Source organism: Sinocyclocheilus rhinocerous, unplaced genomic scaffold (genome assembly GCF_001515625.1).
Source record: "Sinocyclocheilus rhinocerous isolate Xijiao unplaced genomic scaffold, SAMN03320098_v1.1 scaffold438, whole genome shotgun sequence".
In the NCBI taxonomy this organism is placed as follows: Eukaryota; Metazoa; Chordata; class Actinopteri; order Cypriniformes; family Cyprinidae; genus Sinocyclocheilus; species Sinocyclocheilus rhinocerous.
Genome location: NW_015634015.1, coordinates 613942 through 631673, shown reverse-complemented (window position 1 = coordinate 631673; position 17732 = coordinate 613942). Strand labels below are relative to the sequence as shown.

The 17732-nt window shown below is 38.2% G+C and overlaps 2 protein-coding genes across 5 annotated transcripts in view; one reads left to right on the top strand and one right to left on the bottom strand.

The window, feature by feature from the left end:
- Window positions 1-341: 341 nt before the first annotated feature.
- Window positions 342-14040, bottom strand: LOC107745040 (uncharacterized aarF domain-containing protein kinase 5). Of its 2 annotated transcripts, XM_016558873.1 has the most exons (16): window positions 13985-14040; window positions 13862-13930; window positions 9249-9343; window positions 8954-9103; window positions 8241-8316; window positions 7537-7737; window positions 5702-5842; window positions 5318-5431; window positions 4496-4627; window positions 4332-4415; window positions 4159-4240; window positions 3462-3540; window positions 3288-3379; window positions 2089-2341; window positions 1839-1955; window positions 342-570 (listed from the first exon to the last, which is right to left on the bottom strand). In XM_016558873.1, the coding sequence occupies exons 2-16, from the start codon at window positions 13883-13885 to the stop codon at window positions 468-470; spliced, it is 1743 nt and encodes a 580-aa protein (XP_016414359.1). In that variant the 5' UTR covers window positions 13886-13930; window positions 13985-14040; the 3' UTR covers window positions 342-467. The 2 variants fall into 2 exon arrangements, with proteins under 2 accessions (XP_016414359.1, XP_016414360.1); XM_016558874.1 differs by lacking the exons at window positions 8954-9103; window positions 9249-9343; window positions 13862-13930; window positions 13985-14040 and having other exon boundaries at window positions 7537-7732; window positions 8241-8307.
- Window positions 14041-14095: 55 nt separating this feature from the next.
- Window positions 14096-17732, top strand: part of LOC107745039 (RNA polymerase II subunit A C-terminal domain phosphatase-like) — a 151586-nt gene continuing 147949 nt past the window's right edge. The window contains exons 1-2 of one of the 3 annotated variants that reach the window (XM_016558871.1): window positions 14096-14173; window positions 15467-15790. In XM_016558871.1, the coding sequence (XP_016414357.1) occupies window positions 15516-15790 (275 nt within the window). In that variant the 5' untranslated portion in view covers window positions 14096-14173; window positions 15467-15515. Of the gene's footprint in view, window positions 14174-15299; window positions 15791-17732 lie in introns of those variants that run through there. The other 2 variants (XM_016558872.1, XM_016558870.1) reach the window with 2 other exon arrangements.

Genomic DNA, 17732 nt, shown 5'->3' with positions numbered 1-17732 from the left:
TAAAAGGTTTTTAGCATAATTATTTACTTTGTTCAGACTGATTTGTTTTATTATTGCCACCATGAAAATATAACCATGAATCGTTTTGGTGTTTCAAACCGAGGCCTACAGAAGAAACAAACGTAGCTCAGCTTCTTGAATGAAACAAGTCTTTTAAATGCTGGAATATCATAACTGATAAAAAGCTGAATTAAAAAGTCCTCGGCTTCCAGTGAAATGCAGCTCACCAGCGCTTATTAAAGCTATTTATTTTTATACCAGCAAGTCTTTAAAGGGATAGTTTACCCAAAAATGAAAATTCTGTCATTAATTACTCACCCTTGTGTCGTTCCAAACCCGCAAGACCTTTGTTCATCTTCGGAACACAAATTAAGATATTTTTGATGCATTCCGAGAGCTCTCGGACCCTCCCGTAGACAGCAAGAATACTAACACGATCGAAGCTCAGAAACAAGGTGCGAGACGCTTCATTTCAGATACTGATACACGTCCTGGTCCAGCGTGATGAGACTGCAGTAAGACAGCAGCTTGAGCAGAGAGCGGGTGACGCTCATGAGCGCCATCTCTGACCTGGAGGAACACAATCAATGTGAGAGTTCATCTCATACATATTACACAGAAATATAGCACAAATAGGCTAAAACGGCACGCTTGATTGGTGTGTGATGTTAGTTTTATCTGCCGCTGAGATGAGTGTCACAGGGTTCGATGATCTCTGCAATGCTGAAAATGCGCATGAAATCCAGAATGCAGTCATAAAGTTGGAATTTACAGTAATAACGTGGAATGTCACAGAAATCACCAGCATTTCACCATAAACTTGTCAGTTACACGGAACCTCAAACCTGGAAAAATTAACACTCCGTTTAACTTAATTAAATTTTGACAGATACTGTATATAGTACCATTGTACTGTAGAATGAACATCTCAAACTTATAATAATATTAAGAAAATGTTAAAACTTTATTTTTTCATTTTAACGGCAAACCTCTGTTGTGCAGCACTTTGGTGAAAAAAATAAAAGGAGTTGTTTTTATTTACATTTTACAAATTAATTCATTAAATTGTTACTGTTTTAAGCCTTCGTTTGATTACCACCATTTTTTGATAGTAAATGTGTATTAAATCATAAATCCAGAAAAAATAAAACGGACAACAGAGAATTTCAAAGTAAAAAATAAATAAACCATAGGGCCCTATTATTGTAAATAAATTATTAAAATGTTTTATGTATTCTGTTGACATGTTTCTGATTATTTAAAGGGATAGTTCACCCAAAAATGAAAATTCTGTCATCATTTACTTAACCTCGTGTTATTCCAAACCTGTTAAATTTTCTTTTTTTCTGTGCAACACAAAAGATGATATTTTGATGAAAATGGGAAACCAAACAGCTGATGGTGCACATTGACTTCCAAAGTATTGGGCAAAAAATACAATTGAAGTAAATGGGGACCATCAACTTTTTTCTTTTTTTTAATATCTTCTTTTGTGTTCAACAGAAGAAAATAACTTATGAAACAACTTGAGGTTGAGTAAAGGATGAGAGGATTTTCATTTTGGGGTGAACTATCCCTTTAAACCACTAAAATGGAATAAAAAAAAAAAAAAGCCACTAAGTTTGGGGGAAAAAATAAATGGAAAACATAGGGCCCTAAAAATTTAATTTCTGTTAAACATTTGATAAATTGTTAAACTGCATAAGGTTTATGATTTTAATTAATTAGACAATTAAGTTGACTACCAAAACAACAAAACAAAATCCAGAAAAATGTAAATGGAAAAACATATTATTTGGGAAGAAATCAAATGGAATGAATCTGATTAGCGTTATCACCTTAAAGCGAATTCAAACTTGACGCTTTCCCAGAAGGAGCAGACCCAGCGGAAGACAGACAGTCTAGACAGCATCCTGGTGTCGTCGGCCTGAGCTCTGCCCCATCCCCGCACAGCGCTGAAACACACACACTTCACTCAAATGATGAAGAGAATCCAAACAAATACTCAAACTCAGACGATTCAGCTATATTGGAGACATAAATCCACAGATATCTGGATCAGCGGTGAGGGGGAATCGTGTCTCCTACCACTTGGCCATGATGAAGTAGCGGTCGACTGGAGCTCCCAGAGTGATGTTGATGCAGCGGACGGTGTTGATGTTCCTGAAGACCAGCAGCATGGGCCGCGGCATGGACTTCAGCACCTGCATGATCTTATCAAAGCGGTTCATGGCCATGTCACGCATGTAGGACGTCTCCTCTCGCGTCAGGATGTTACCCAGACCCAGATCCCACATGTTGATCGGCCGCTGCAGCAGCATCTCACTGAAGAGAAAGTATTCTGGGACGGACCAATGAGACGATAACATTTTCGTTTCTCTCTCCTTATAGCTGTATGCATAAAAATGTACTGATAAAATCGTTATATTATAAACACATTTCATTACACCAAATACACAAAATAATGTTCTTTTTAGCAGCATCATATGACCCCTTTAAGATTTATTTATATTAGGTTGGGGTCATAGGTCAAATATTTTTGACTTATGCTCTGTAAGGCTGCATTTATTTGATCAAAAATACAGTACAAAATTGTGAAATATTACTACAATTTATAAAAACTGTTTTCTATTGTAATATATTGTAAAATGTAATTTATTTCTATGATCATAGCTGAATTTTCAGCATCACTTCTCCAGTCTTCAGTGTCACACGGGTCTTCCGAAATTAGTCTAATATTCTGATCTGAAATAGAAATCTTTTCTAACATTATAAATGGTTTTTATCATCACTTTTGATCAATTTAAAGCATCCTTGCTAAATAAAAGTATTCATTTCTATAATTCCCCCCCCTGACTCCATTATACTGACTCCAAGCTTTTGAATGGTATAGTGTATAATGTTACAAAAGCTTTTTATTTCAGATAAATGCTGATCTTTCTATTCATCAAAGAATCCTGAAACAAATCTACTCAACTGTTTTAAATATTGATAGTAGTAATAAAAAGTGTTTATTGAACAGCAAATCAGCATATTATTATGATTTCTGAAGGATCGTGTGACACTGAAGACTGGAGTAATGATGCTGAAAATTCAGCTTTGATCACAGAAATAAATTACATTTTACAATATATTCACATAGAAAGCAGTTATTTTAAATAGTAAAATAGTATTTTGGATCAAATAAATGCAGGCTTGGTGAGCAGAAGAGACTTCTTTAAAAAACATTAGAAATCTCACTGTTCAAAAACGGTTGACTGGTAGTGTATGTGAGAAAAAGCTGTTACCTTTGACCCCGAGCTGATTTGCGTATGTCTTCATGCCGGCTTTATCGCGCAGGATTATGGATCTCCACAGCCGACACAGAGCCGCTCTGTCACTGACAAACACAGAGAGTCTGCGGTCACCGTCTGTTTCATGCAGATTACAGTGATGCCGGTGTTTATTCCTCACGTTCTCACCTTTTACTGAGGTATTCGTACAGCCCATGATCCAGCAGAACCAGCTCAGCTTTATTATCTGGACCTCTTCTGACCAGCACTGAAATCAGCCACACTTCACATGGGTGACACACACACACACACTCACGCACGCACGCACTCACACACACTCACTCACTCACTCACTCACGCACACACACACACTCGCTCACTCTCGCGCACACTCACTCGCACGCACTCACTCACTCTCACTCACTCACTCACACTCACGCTCACACACGCACACTCACACTCACTGGCTCGCACGCACTCACTCTCACAGGCTCACTCGCACGTGCTCACTCACTCGCTTGCACGCACTCACTCGCTCACTCACTCTCACACTCACTCACTCTCACACACACGCTCACTCACGCACGCACACACACTCACCTCACTCACTCACTCACTCACTCACGCACTCACTCACTCACTCACACACACACACTCGCGCACACTCACTTGCGCACGCACTCACTCACACACTCACTGGCACGCACTCACTCACACTCACACACACTCACTCGCACGCACTCACTCACTCACGCACTCACGGTCACACACTCACTCGCTCACACACTCGCTCACACTCACGCGCACACTCACACACTCGCACTCACTCACGAACTCACTCACGAATGGGTCATAATGGGTTCATTCTGAGCATATATAATCTCACCGTTTCCAGGATGAGGGTCAGCGTGAATAAAGCCGGTGTAAAAGATCTGCTCTGCGAATACGCCGATGAGTTTATCAGCTGTCTGAAACACGCATTATTATCATCATCATTATTATGGACGTTTAATGGTGTGATGAGAGCTGGTCAATCATAAGTGATGATATTAAACTCACGTCTTTCAGACTCAGTCCCTGACGCTGAATCTCCTCCACATTGTTGATTTTACACCCGGCACAGAACTCTGCTGTAAGGACCCTCTACACGGACACAAAGTCAGAGTTTCAATTCATTCATGTGTCAAAGTTAGAGATCAAAGTAAGAGTTGACTGATCCCCACCTTGCTGGTCAGGTCCCAGAATACTTTGGGCACAACTACAAACTTAAAATGCTTCAGTTCTTCAGCACACCGTTCAGAATTCCTGCCTTCATTCTCAAAATCCAGCTCCTGGGCCAGCGTTCCTTTCAAGTCCTACCAGCATCATGGAGAAACAATGAAAAAATGAGGTGTATATGACTTTCTTCTTTCAGAAGAATCCAGTCGGGAGTTAGATTAAAAATGGTCTTTGATCTTTCAAGCTGTTTAATGGCACTCAGCGGGTGTTGCATGCATCAGTCCAAAAGAAGTTAAATAAAAAGCGCCCATCCATAAAAAAGTGTCTCACGCGGCTCTGGGGGGTGAACAAAGGGCTTCTGTAGCGAATCGATGCGTTTTTTTAAGAAAAATATCCATATTCAAAATGTAATAATCACTTTAATGTAGCTTGCGCTCACTGTTGTACACGGAAGCAGTTACGGGCGGATGAGGTATGAGGTCAGCTTTGCGCATGCGCCGCTCAGAAGTAACGAACGCGGAAGCGCAGGGGAGACATCAAAACAAAACAACGGTCAAGAATTAGAAGTACAAAATGAGGATTTGTAAAGAAGAATGTCGGAGGATTTCGATATAAGCCAAGAGGAGACTGGTTTTCCTTTCCTAAAGTAAGGAAACTTTGCTTCCTTTGCTCGTGTTAACAAACGTTGGTTTTCACGAGACTCACCGGCGCATGCGCAACGCTGAACTCATATGTCATCAGCCCGGAACTGCTTCTGTGTACAACTGCTGGGTCAAGAGTAAAACACAGCCTAATTTTCATTTTTGGGTGAACTAACTCTTACTGACCTGTAAGACCCAGCGGAAACCAAAGCTGGGGTGCATAAATTTCACGATGTCCAGCAAAATCTCTAGAGTCCTGATATCACCATCAAATCGATCCCTGAGATCAATATACTGCACCTGAACACAACAGACATCAACATCCTCAGAACAACACAAATACATCAGTAATCATTAGATTATCACTTCATGCTGTTCCTCTATATTGCCTGTTCTTGCAACAATCGCAAAAAATGAAAGTAATACATTGTACCATGTAAACACAGAACTGCATTAGAATATAAAATCAAGTTAGTTAAAAAAAAAAAGTCATGCATCCAAATTATGAATCAATTAAAATGCACATAAACAGCATTTCCTCAACAGTCATCATGCACTGCCCTAACATACTTTCACAGCCACAGGTGTCCCATCATGCAGTTCGGCCTTGTGTACTTGGGCCAGACTCGCAGCGGCCACAGGCTCATAGTCAAACGTCCTGAAGAGTTTATCTGGAGTAGTGCTGAAGTCCTCCTGGAATAAAGCGTCTACCTAGAACAACACGGGACCAGACGGGTTACAAAAAGGTTTGCAGATTTAATTCTCATGGGCTTTTGAGTCCCTGATCTTTATATATATATATATATATATATATACACACACACATACAGGTGCATCTCAATAAATTAGAATGTCGTGGAAAAGTTCATTTATTTCAGTAATTCAACTCAAATTGTGAATTGTTGGCCTTCTGGAAAGTATGTTAATTTACTGTACATGTACTCAATACTTGGTAGGGGCTCCTTTTGCTTTAATTACTGCCTCAATTCGGCGTGGCATGGAGGTGATCAGTTTGTGGCACTGCTGAGGTGGTATGGAAGCCCAGGTTTCTTTGATGTATGTACACTCACTTCTTTACATTGTAGCAAAGTGTCATTTCTTCAGTGTTGTCACATGAAAAGATATAATAAAATATTTACAAAAATGTATGGGGTGTACTCACTTCTGTGAGATACTGTATATATATATACACACACACACACAGTTAGGTCTATATATATTTGGACACAGGAGCAACTTTTTATTATTTTAGCTGTTGACCAAAACATATTCAAGTTACAGTTATATAAAGTGCACACTCTGAGCTTCAATTCGAGGGTATTCTCATAACAGTTGGAGGAAAGGTTAAGGAATTACAGCTCTTTAATATAAGTTGGAGGTCAATAAGTTTTATTTGAAAGAAATTAATAGTTTTATTCAAGTACACATTTAATAGATCATAAAGTGTCAAAAGTCACATAATTGGTGCTGTCAAACGATTAATCGTGATTAATTGCATCCAAAATAAAAGTTTTTGTTTGCATAATATATGTGTGTGTACTGTGTATATTTATTATGTATATATAAATACACACACATGCATGTATATATATTTCAGAAAAATGTCGTTTATATATTAAATAAATTTATTTATAATATAAATTATATGAATATAAATATAGACATGTAAATATATCAAAATATATACTGTATGTATGTGTATTTATAAATACATAATAAATATACACAGTACACACACATATATTATGCAAACAAAAACTTTTATTTTGTATGCGATTAATCGCGATTAATCGTTTGACAGCACTACTTATATAATGTTACAAAAGATTTCCATTTCTGATAAATACTGTTCTTTTGAAATTTTATTCAAAGAATCATGAAAAATGCATCATGGTTTCCACAAAAATATTGAGCAGCACAACTTTTTTTTAACATCGATAACAATAATAAATGTTTCTTGAGCATCAGATCAGCATATTAGAAGGATTTCTGAAGGATCATGTGACACTGAAGACTGGAGTAATGATGCTGAAAATTCAGCTTTGATCACAGAAATAAATCCCATTTGAAAATATGTTACAATTGAAAAGCTATATTAAATATAGTAATAATATTTAGTAATAATATTTAATATTTACCACTGTTTTTACTATATTTTTAGACTAACTTCAAAAACATATCCCAAATTTTTAGTGTTCATACAAATTTATAATTCAGCACATTGAGATTATTGTGATAAAATGACTTACCTTACATCATTACATTCACTAATCTGATTTTGTCAAGAATACAAAACCATATTTTGACTTCTTCCTTCATATCCAAAAATCACATATAATTTGAATTCAGAGTCAGAGCTCAGCAGAATCCCAATGTGTTGAGCTTGATACGTTGCAGCTGCTCACCTCTTTGTATCTTCTGTTGAGAGCTTTATCCTCCAGCACGTGCAGGGTGCGCATGTACTCTGGAGGTAGGAGATGGTTGAACGCACACAGGCCCTGTCCCAGCTTAATATACAGGCCTCCGTTCTGTATGGCCCCGTCCACCATGCTGCCGGCTGCTCTCTGGTGACACGCTGACATGAGCGCTTCATACTCTGGACTGCTCTGGCGAGAGGGACAGCAAGAGATTTGCGTTTGATACGTTTACTGATCACTTTCTTTTTACAACAATACTTTGCACTGGATATATTTATGAAGATGATGGAACAAGGGAATCCAAGAAAAGTGTTCAATTAGATGTATAGTTCACCCAAAAATGAACTTTCTGTCATCATTTACTCACCCTCATGTTTCTCCAAAACTTGTACGAGCTTATTCGTGAACATAAAAGAAGATATTTTTAAGAAATGGCTAATTGTTTTTATTGCCCATACAATGGAAGTCAATGATGACCAAAACTGTTTGGGTACCAACATTCTTCAAAATAACTTATTTTATGTTCTGCAGAAGAGCAAAAGGCGTACAGTACAATATGAGGGTGAGTAAATGATGACCGAATTTTCATATTCGTTAGAACAAGCCTTTAAGTTCTAGTCAATTAAAAAAAAATTGTTCTCAAATGTACTAATTTAATAAACATTATTTACATTATAGGGACATAAGCTTACCTCATCCATGTCTCTCAGAGCAATGTTGGACGTCCACCAGTAATCTGCTGATATCATAAGCCCGACATAGAGAGACCTGATGTGACACAGATATACAACTTACTTCACAGCTTCAGTCATGATATTAACTGCAGAGGGCTGCATGATACAGATATGTCAAATGCAAAAGCTTGACATCTAGAGATCAGAGAGCCTGATGGGTGATATAATGCCAGCTTTCTAAAATAATGTGGTTAATCACAGTTCTTTCATGATTTAAGAGGAGGGGCAATTAATTTTTCACATTGAGCCAGGTAGGTTTGGACAGCTTTTTTTTCCCTTAATAAATGAAATTATCATATAAAAACCGCATTTTGTATTTACTTGCATTATCTTTGCATAATATTAAAATTGGTTTGATCTGAATCTTTTAAGTGTGACAAATATGCAAAAAATCAATTAAAAAATGCTTTGTATTTTCAAGGAAACCATTTTTTTTAAGATTCTATGATTCTTTGATGAATAGAAAGTTCAAGAGAACAGTACTTATTAGAAATATAAATTGTTTGAAACATTTTAAATGTCTTTGCTGTCGCTTTTGATCAATTTAATGCATCCTTGCTGAATACAAGTATCATTAATAATTAATAAAAAAAAAAAACTATAAAATGATGTAAATTAAAATTGCAGTGATGATTGATAAATTGCTCAAATTAAATAAACGAGGTTATTACCTGCAGAAGCGCTCGACTCCCTCAGCTAGTATCTTCATCTTCCTCCTCTCTCTGGGCTCTGAGACCGCATACTGCACCCCGACCCCGAGCGGCACACCCACCGAAACGCCAACCAACAGCTTCCTAAAGATCCTGTGACTCTTCACAACTCTAGAGGAGCACAACACAATCCCAGCATCACCGTCAATACTCTTGTTCAGTATGATGTAGTGCTTGCTTTGTCATATGCTATAAAATACATAGTGTTTTCACCCTTAAAATAAAGTCAGACCCCAATGAAGCAAATGAAACCCACCTGTGAGAGGAGAAGAACTTCTGCTCGAGTTCTTGGAGGCCTATGAGCCGAGGACACCGCCGTAACAGAAACATATGACGCTGACACAACCTTAACTGAAGCCAAAGAAAATAAAACTCAGTTTAGTTCACTGCGTTTAACGTTGAGAGTCTTTTACTGGCATCTAAAAGCATTATAAATCAGGCAACCCTTAAAAATAGCTCAGAGATGATCTGTGAGGTGTGTTTTCATAGACTACAGCACAAGACGTTCCCGTCAAGGCCGTGTCAAAATGTGAAAAAAGGGAGAATGTTTATAGAAGCAGGGAACAGAATGTCTTTCCTCAGGCAGCTTGATTTGTGGACAGGTCAGGGATGTGCTCCAGTTTAAAGGTCTCTATAGAGTATGATAAACAACAGCCCATCAGCAGCCCCTCATTCAAGATAAACCATCGACTCTAAATCACCGCACAAGCGCAAAGAGCCAATGTCCCATACGGAGAGCTTCTTTCCTAAAAAGAGACTTGAAACATGAATCGCTGCCCTTCCAAAAATGTTTCAGGTAACGACAGTTTAAGCCAAAATACTATAGTAACCCTAACAAAAGCACAGTGCCTTGGTATTAGATTGCAGAACATGAACAAAAACACATGTTCAAGATTCTGTTGCAAATGACCATATTCACGCACTCTAAAGTACAAAAAAAAAACACCACGGTACTACTGTAATACATATACAAAATATGCAGGATTGTTATGGCAAATATAAAAGCAGTATAGTACCACACATATAGTACCTAGGGTTCGACTGATATGTGTTTTTCAGGGCAGATGCGATACCGATTATTACAGATAAAGTAGACCGATAACCGATATTTTGAACCAATATATGTCTGGTTTAAAAATGAAAATTAATGCCAAAAATAAGAATAGCAAGGGCCCCGTCAAGGCCGTGTCAAAATGTGAAAAAAGGGAGAATGTTTATAGAAGCAGGGAACAGAATGTCTTTCCTCAGGCAGCTTGATTTGTGGACAGGTCAGGGATGTGCTCCAGTTTAAAGGTCTCTATAGAGTATGATAAACAACAGCCCATCAGCAGCCCCTCATTCAAGATAAACCATCGACTCTAAATCACCGCACAAGCGCAAAGAGCCAATGTCCCATACGGAGAGCTTCTTTCCTAAAAAGAGACTTGAAACATGAATCGCTGCCCTTCCAAAAATGTTTCAGGTAACGACAGTTTAAGCCAAAATACTATAGTAACCCTAACAAAAGCACAGTGCCTTGGTATTAGATTGCAGAACATGAACAAAAACACATGTTCAAGATTCTGTTGCAAATGACCATATTCACGCACTCTAAAGTACAAAAAAAAAACACCACGGTACTACTGTAATACATATACAAAATATGCAGGATTGTTATGGCAAATATAAAAGCAGTATAGTACCACACATATAGTACCTAGGGTTCGACTGATATGTGTTTTTCAGGGCAGATGCGATACCGATTATTACAGATAAAGTAGACCGATAACCGATATTTTGAACCAATATATGTCTGGTTTAAAAATGAAAATTAATGCCAAAAATAAGAATAGCAAGGGCTGACAAAAACTTTCTTTAAAGGGTCATGAAACCCCCCCCATTTCAGCACTAGTTAGTTCTCACCACAGTTTTAAAAAATGCTAAAAAAAGTGGGCGTGCTGTGCAGCGGAGGGGGAAGAGGGGAGACAGAAAACACAAACACAGCTTAGCATTCTGACAGTTTCATTTAGCTCCCATCGAGTTAAAAACACAAATAAATGCACAGCCATTACCCTTTCCTCCAAATACTACTGAAGCCTTATTGAATCACGCCAGTGAAACTGGCCAATCGCGTTCAAGCGCGCGAAATATGAGGGGCTTCCACTCTATATAAAGCAGCGCTTGTACATCATCCATTCAGAATCTTCCTTCTTTCTTTGCGTGAACATGTTGGCGGCGTTATGCAAATCTTCCTACATCGTGACGTAGACATGTGGGGGCGTGTTAGAACGAGGCATTTTAGGAGGGCGTGGTTGAATCTTAACTTTTATAAAGAATATCTCTTTGGATTTGAGACTTTAGTCTTTGCAACTTTACAGATCTTCTTTATGCACCAAGAGCTTGTAACACTCCAAAGAGAAAGGAAAAATTGAAATAGCATCATATGACCCCTTTAAATGGTCGGAGCGCGGAGGGGAAATTGTTGCCGCTCCACTCCGCTCACGTACTCTGCTGCAGAGTGTGAGTTGCTCCGTCTCTCAGGAGCCAGAGAGATTCTCCGGCGTTCCGCAACAACGCTTAGCTGCACGCAGATGTGCCTGTCTATAAATCGGCTTAATTTGCAGCACAATCGGCCGATGCCGATTAATTAAAAAATGCCAAAAATCGGCCGATCAATCGGTCGACATCTAGTTAAAATGATTGGATGCTAACAATGTCTTCTATGATGTGCAACACAAACACCTCTGCTAAAATCTCAGAAAAAGTAGTCTGGGGTTTCATGACCCTTTAAATGCTTTTAAATTATTTTAAAGGGGTCATATGATGCTGCTAAAAAGAACATTATTTTGTGTATTTGGTGTAATGAAATGTGTTTATGCGGTTTAAGGTTAAAAAACACATAAATCCAAAGAGATATTCTTTATAAAAGTTAAGAGTCAGCCACACCTACCTAAAACGGCTCGTTCTAACACGCCCCCACATACCTACGTCACTATTTGGGCGGCGTTATGCAACTCTTCCCAGATAGTGACGTAGGTATGTGGGGTGTGTTAGAACGAGCCGTTTTAGGTAGGCGTGGTTGACTCTTAACTTTTATAAAGAATATCTCTTTGGATTTGAGACTTTAGTCTTTGCAACTTTACAGATCTTCTTTATGCACCAAGAGCTTGTAACACTCCAAAGAGAAAGGAAAAATTGAAATCGCATCATATGACCCCTTTAATTGGCAAATCAGTTTTGACAATGACCAATACTGATAAAATGCTTAATATTGGCACCGATAATCGGCCAGGGGTGTGTTTCCCAAAAGCAACTATGGTCGCAAGTTCCGTCGTTACCAATGGAGTTCAATGGAACTAACGACCATAGTTAACTAACGATGCTTTTGGGAAATGCACCCCAGGCTGATAATTGGTCGACTACTAGTAGTACCACGGCACTTTTTTGTTAGTGCAGCAGTGGTTAGGCCTGTCACGATAACAACTTTTTGTTGTGCGATATATTACTTCTAACAAAAAGTGCAAAGTAACAAGTAGAAAAAAGAAAAATGCACAAAGAATTTGTACGGAGATTTTTCCATCTACAGATTTTTCCCGGACCTTCTTTTCTCTGTAAATTAAGGGTGCACTGTAACTGAAAAACACAATCACTACTTAGCAGTCAGATGTCAGCATGCACAAACGCACAGATCCCTAAACAAGGCCATATCTGCAGATTAAACTTTGTTTGTAGAAGCATTCTTTAAATTTGAACTAGCACCTCATGACTACACCACGTTATGTACGAGAGGCTGCAAAAGACACAGGCGCAAGTGTAATGCAAAAAAAAACATGGTGACATTAATTTTTAAGTAAATATAATGGGCGATATGTTGCGTCACCATAAATTATTGAGGTCATGTACATATATTGCGTGATAAGTCGATATATTGATTATTGCGACAGGCCTAGCAGTGGTTCTCAATCTTTTGGACTCCAAGGTCCCCCACTGTCCACAACAAAATCCCACAATTTTCCAGTCGTTCATGATTTACTGCATAAGAATTAAGGATAAGGATTTAAAAAAAATTTTAATGACAATTTCTAAACAATTTTTAGAGCTTACATATATTTTTTTCTTTTTGACATTCAAAACCCTTTTCTTTGAAAAAATGTATAAATAAAATAAATAAATATTTGCAAATGGTTAATTACCAAAAAGTGTGTGTGTCTGTGTGTGTCTATATATATATATATATATATATATATGTGTATGTGTATATGTGTGCGTGTGTATCAAGCAGTTTTTTTTTTTTTTTAAGTCATCTTGAGGGACCCTTGCAAGTTTGCTGAGCCCCCCTAGTGGGTCCCGGTCCTATCCATCACTGGTATTAGCCACCGCTGTCACCAAAAATAAATTAATTATAATGAGGACTCTGAAAGCTATTTTTGCATTATTTAAGAGAGTGTTGCAACGGTAAACAGTAACTGCAGTAATTACATTACTTAAGCCTATTGCTACCATGGTAATGTTTTGTAAGTGTGCTGCTGGTTATAATCTAAGGTTATCAGGAAGTGCTGGACTGTAAGACAGGTAGTCTTTCTATTGTTAGACTTGGATACAAGAATTGCAGAGTTTAGTTTGGGATTTAAGGCTTACAGTGATCAAGCACGAGGCATGCTTTGACATTTCCTCTGGCCTCGACTGCTCTGATTCAGGATCAACCCTGCACTTCCAGACCGCATAATGACATGGAATATATTCTGCATTTAAATGCCTCTCAATAAGTGCAGAAGTGTGAAACAGAAATACAGTGACCTTTCATAAAGCACCAGCAGCACACCGACCAGGCAGCTCGAGCACAAGAGCAACGGATCAGCGGAAACACAGCAGCAGAAGTGAAGTCCTTACCGATCTGAACGTCTCTGCCGTCATGTCTCCGGTTCGCTCGGGCTGATGATCGCATGAGTGACTCGCTACTAGTAAATGAACGAATCTCTTGAAAGAATCAAAATTTCCATCACTACTCGCTACGGTCCTCGCTCGCGGACACGGACGCTTCTTCCTCGCGCTGCGAGATCACGCACGCCTCTGCTTTGATTGGACAGCTGGGACAGCGTCTGTTGTGACGTCGTCGGTCACGTGACAGCGGTCTGACGCGACCTTCAGCCCGTGCTCCCTCTCTAACAACACATCCAAATATCACTGGGCCTTTTGAAAAACGTGAGCAGTCGAATTCAATATACAACTAAATAATAAAATTATTATACAGAAAAAAATGCAAAATATAAAAAAATATGTTTACGTGAAACGAGGAACGTATGCCCTTAATTAAAGGGACAGTAGACATTTAAAGGGAGGCAAGACAGATAAATAAATAAATAACATTATAATATATATATTTTATATTATAAAAAACACGAATAATATAAACGTAAAATAAAATAAAATAATAAAAAAAAATGAAGTGAAATTTGAATAGATTCATGGCTCGACAACTTTTTGTTTTTACTTTGGTGTTACCAAAGTCTCTGTAGGGTATTCTATAGTCTTAGGTGTTACTCCCTCCAGTGTTTCAGAATAGTTGGACTATCACAAGTGTGCAAAATGGCAACACGTCTATTGATTAAAAGTACTAAGCACTGTAAGCCTTCCCCATCTGAAACAATCAAAAAGAGGAAAGAAAGCGAAAATTCTTTTTTTAATTGAAATGTATTAAATTGTTTTTCATTTATTTATTTATTATTGTAATTATTATTTAATTTCTCAATGTTGTGTCCCCCGCACACGTTCAAAGAGATTTTTTCTTCTAAGATACTGTTGCATATCATATGTCTATATAATGTTACATTTTTCTTTTCTTGTGATAATAATTGCAAAAAGTTAATACAGAAAAAAAGTCGCATTAGGATAAAAGAGTCGCGTAAAGATGAAAGATATAACAGATGCATTTTCCTCTTTGAAATTCAAGATTTGAAACTCGATCTTAGCAAACACAGTGAAAATATACCCACTAACCAAAAAGTCTCCATGTAGCGATGACCCACGGCCTAGATATTTCATCAGATTACATCACAAACCAGGGGCTTGCTTGTCTCAAAGGGGGAGCGGATAGATAAATACAGTTTTTTACAAATGCTCAGGTCAGATTTTCTCTAAACCACAAGTTTGATATGACTGTAAATATTTGGTGTATTATTTATTTTTTGTTACACTTTTTAAATATTTATATAAAATATTATTATTGCTATTTAAGTACATAATTGTTATTATTATTATAAACTACAGATTATACTCTAATATTAATTTAATTCTAAATCAAGAGTGTGATTAAAGTCTCCCGGAAGTGGAAAGACTTTCGCTCGCGCTGCAGCTTTGTGTTTCCTGTTTACGGGCGGGAAGAGTGAACCTGTGCTTCAGCCTGTCGTGCATTACAGCTCATTTCTATCGCTATCTTTCCCGGTTCGCCTCTGGATTATTTTAGCGCTTTTAACTCCTTTTATTAATTCTCCTCAGACGCCCCGTGCGCTCCGCCGCGTGTCTCTGGCGGAAGTTTGAAGCTCTGATGGAGGAGCCTGCAGACTCCGGCGGCGGCGCGGCAGCAGAGGGCCCCGCGGCGCAGGTGACGGAGATCCGCTGCCCCGCCGGAGCGCGTCCTCTGCGGCTGCTCGAGTGGAAGGTGAAGCCCGGAGCTCTGGTGAACGTGGACTCCGTTATCGCGGTGTGTGCGCCGATCCCCGCCGAAGGCGAGTGCAGAGCGGCCGAGAGGAAGCTGAAGTCGGACCGCGCTGGAGTTGTGCGGGAACTGTGCGGTCAACTCGGACAGGTCATCGCGCCTGGGTAAGACGCGCTGTTGTGGCTGTATTGACCGGCGTTTTACGCTTTTATTTGCTGCCTTTGCTTATTAGCTCGAGCTAAGCTAAGTTGCACGCGCACTGGCGCTCAACGCTGAGCTCGTGACAGCAGCAGCTCAACTTCCACGCTGCCCAGTAACGTTATAAAAACACGTTTAATGACATGTAAAGGTGATGCATGGGGTTGTTGTAATGTCGCCCATAAAGAGTTCATATTAACAGACAGGTATCACTTAAATATGTATATTGAGAGATAAGCTCTGATAGAAAGCACTAAGCACTGTAAACAGTAAAACAAGAGTTGGGGGAGCGGCCCGCCCTTTTTAGCCAATCAGAAACGCTCTCTGCGTGTCAATCAATTTATGCCTTGTGCTTTGCTGCCTTCGGATTGGCTGTCACGTATGTAGAGGGCGGGGCATTGGAGAGAGGGTGTGTTGATGAGCGCGTGGAGGAGAAGTCTATGGTAAAATCGTTACAGCTGTTTTTCCAAATGATAGCTTACCCTAATGTTTAGATGTCCACCAGCAAGTTTGTTTGAAGTTGTGGGATTAAAGGCCTCCGATATTGAAATGAGAGTTTTGTGAATATTAGTCCATGTCTATTAAAAGGTTTCTGCGGGTCTTGAAAAGTCTTCATTCACAGGGATTACAGTTCCGTCAGTTCATAAAGACAGTCACTTGCTTCATTCCTGAATGAATCAGCCGTTCGAACGAATCAATTGAATGAATGATTCAGTGATAAAATCAGTGACTTGCCGCCACCTGCTGGCGGATTTAGTTTCATTTTTAGCGTATAATTTCAGTTATTTGAATCATATTTCTGTATTCAAAATTTTATATTTAAAACATTAATCTCCACATGAATCTATGCATTCTAAGTCAATATACTGCAGTATTTCCTCTCTCAATCAGTAGAAAATATGGTTAATACCCGGTCATGCATGAAAAAAAAATACCGTCATGTACCGTGAAACCGGTATAATTTTGGAAAATACAGTGATATAAATTTTTGGTCATACCGCCCAGCACTAACGAGTGCACCTCAAAAATCATGATCATAACAAGAGTTCTGACCTTTGTCACAAAAAGTCTTCTTCGTTGCCTTTTTCTCTATCACACTTTAGAAATCATCAGAAATGATATATCAATTGAAAACTTAAAATCTCAAAATTCATTCTTTGAAAATCATTTTAAAATCAGACATTGCATTACCATGAAAATGGTTCATCAATATCATGTTACAAAATGTTTTCATTCATGAATTATAAAAATTGAAGTTTGGATCGTGCACTTTCACGTCTATGTTAAAAAATGTGAGTGACAGTTGGGGTTAAGAATCTTCACACATTTGCACATGAAAATAAGACAAAAACACTGATGAAGAAGAACATCATGTTTTTGCAGTGTGATTATTACAAGGTACAGTAAAAGTTATTTCCATCTTCTAGTAGTTGGAAACAGAGCTATTCAAGCCTTAAGCTTTTTTTATTTTTAAATTATTTAATAAATAATGGAGATTTGTTGGAAGTTGTATTTTCAAATTTTGAAGCATCTCGCTAATACATTTGCAATTAGAGAACATATTGGCATATTGTTTTACATTCAATTATGTCCTTGACTTTGATTGTTTTAAAAAGTCTTTAATGTACCTTACCTTCATAAAACCTGCAGAAACCCTGAATGAGAAATATACATAAAAAACAAGCAATTTCAACTAACACAAACAGCAAGATATAACTACTATTAAAAAAAAAAAAACTCAAAGAAGACAGAAGAATCTTACACAATTGGGTTAATTATAAAAATACACCTCCAGCAGATTACACAGCTTAAAAGGTTAGTTCACCCAAAAATGAAAATTAGCCCATAAATTACTCACCCTCAAGTCATCCTAGCTGTATATGACTTTCTTCTTTCAGACGAATCCAG

Coding starts and splice junctions, on each gene's coding strand:
- LOC107745040 (XM_016558873.1), bottom strand. CDS start 13,885: ATGACGGCAGAGACGTTCAGATCG. Junction 4,628..5,317: donor GTTTCCGCTGGGTCTTACAG/GTCAGTAAGAGT, acceptor TGATGCTGGTAG/GACTTGAAAGGAACGCTGGC. Junction 2,342..3,287: donor AAATCAGCTCGGGGTCAAAG/GTAACAGCTTTT, acceptor GGTCCGTCCCAG/AATACTTTCTCTTCAGTGAG.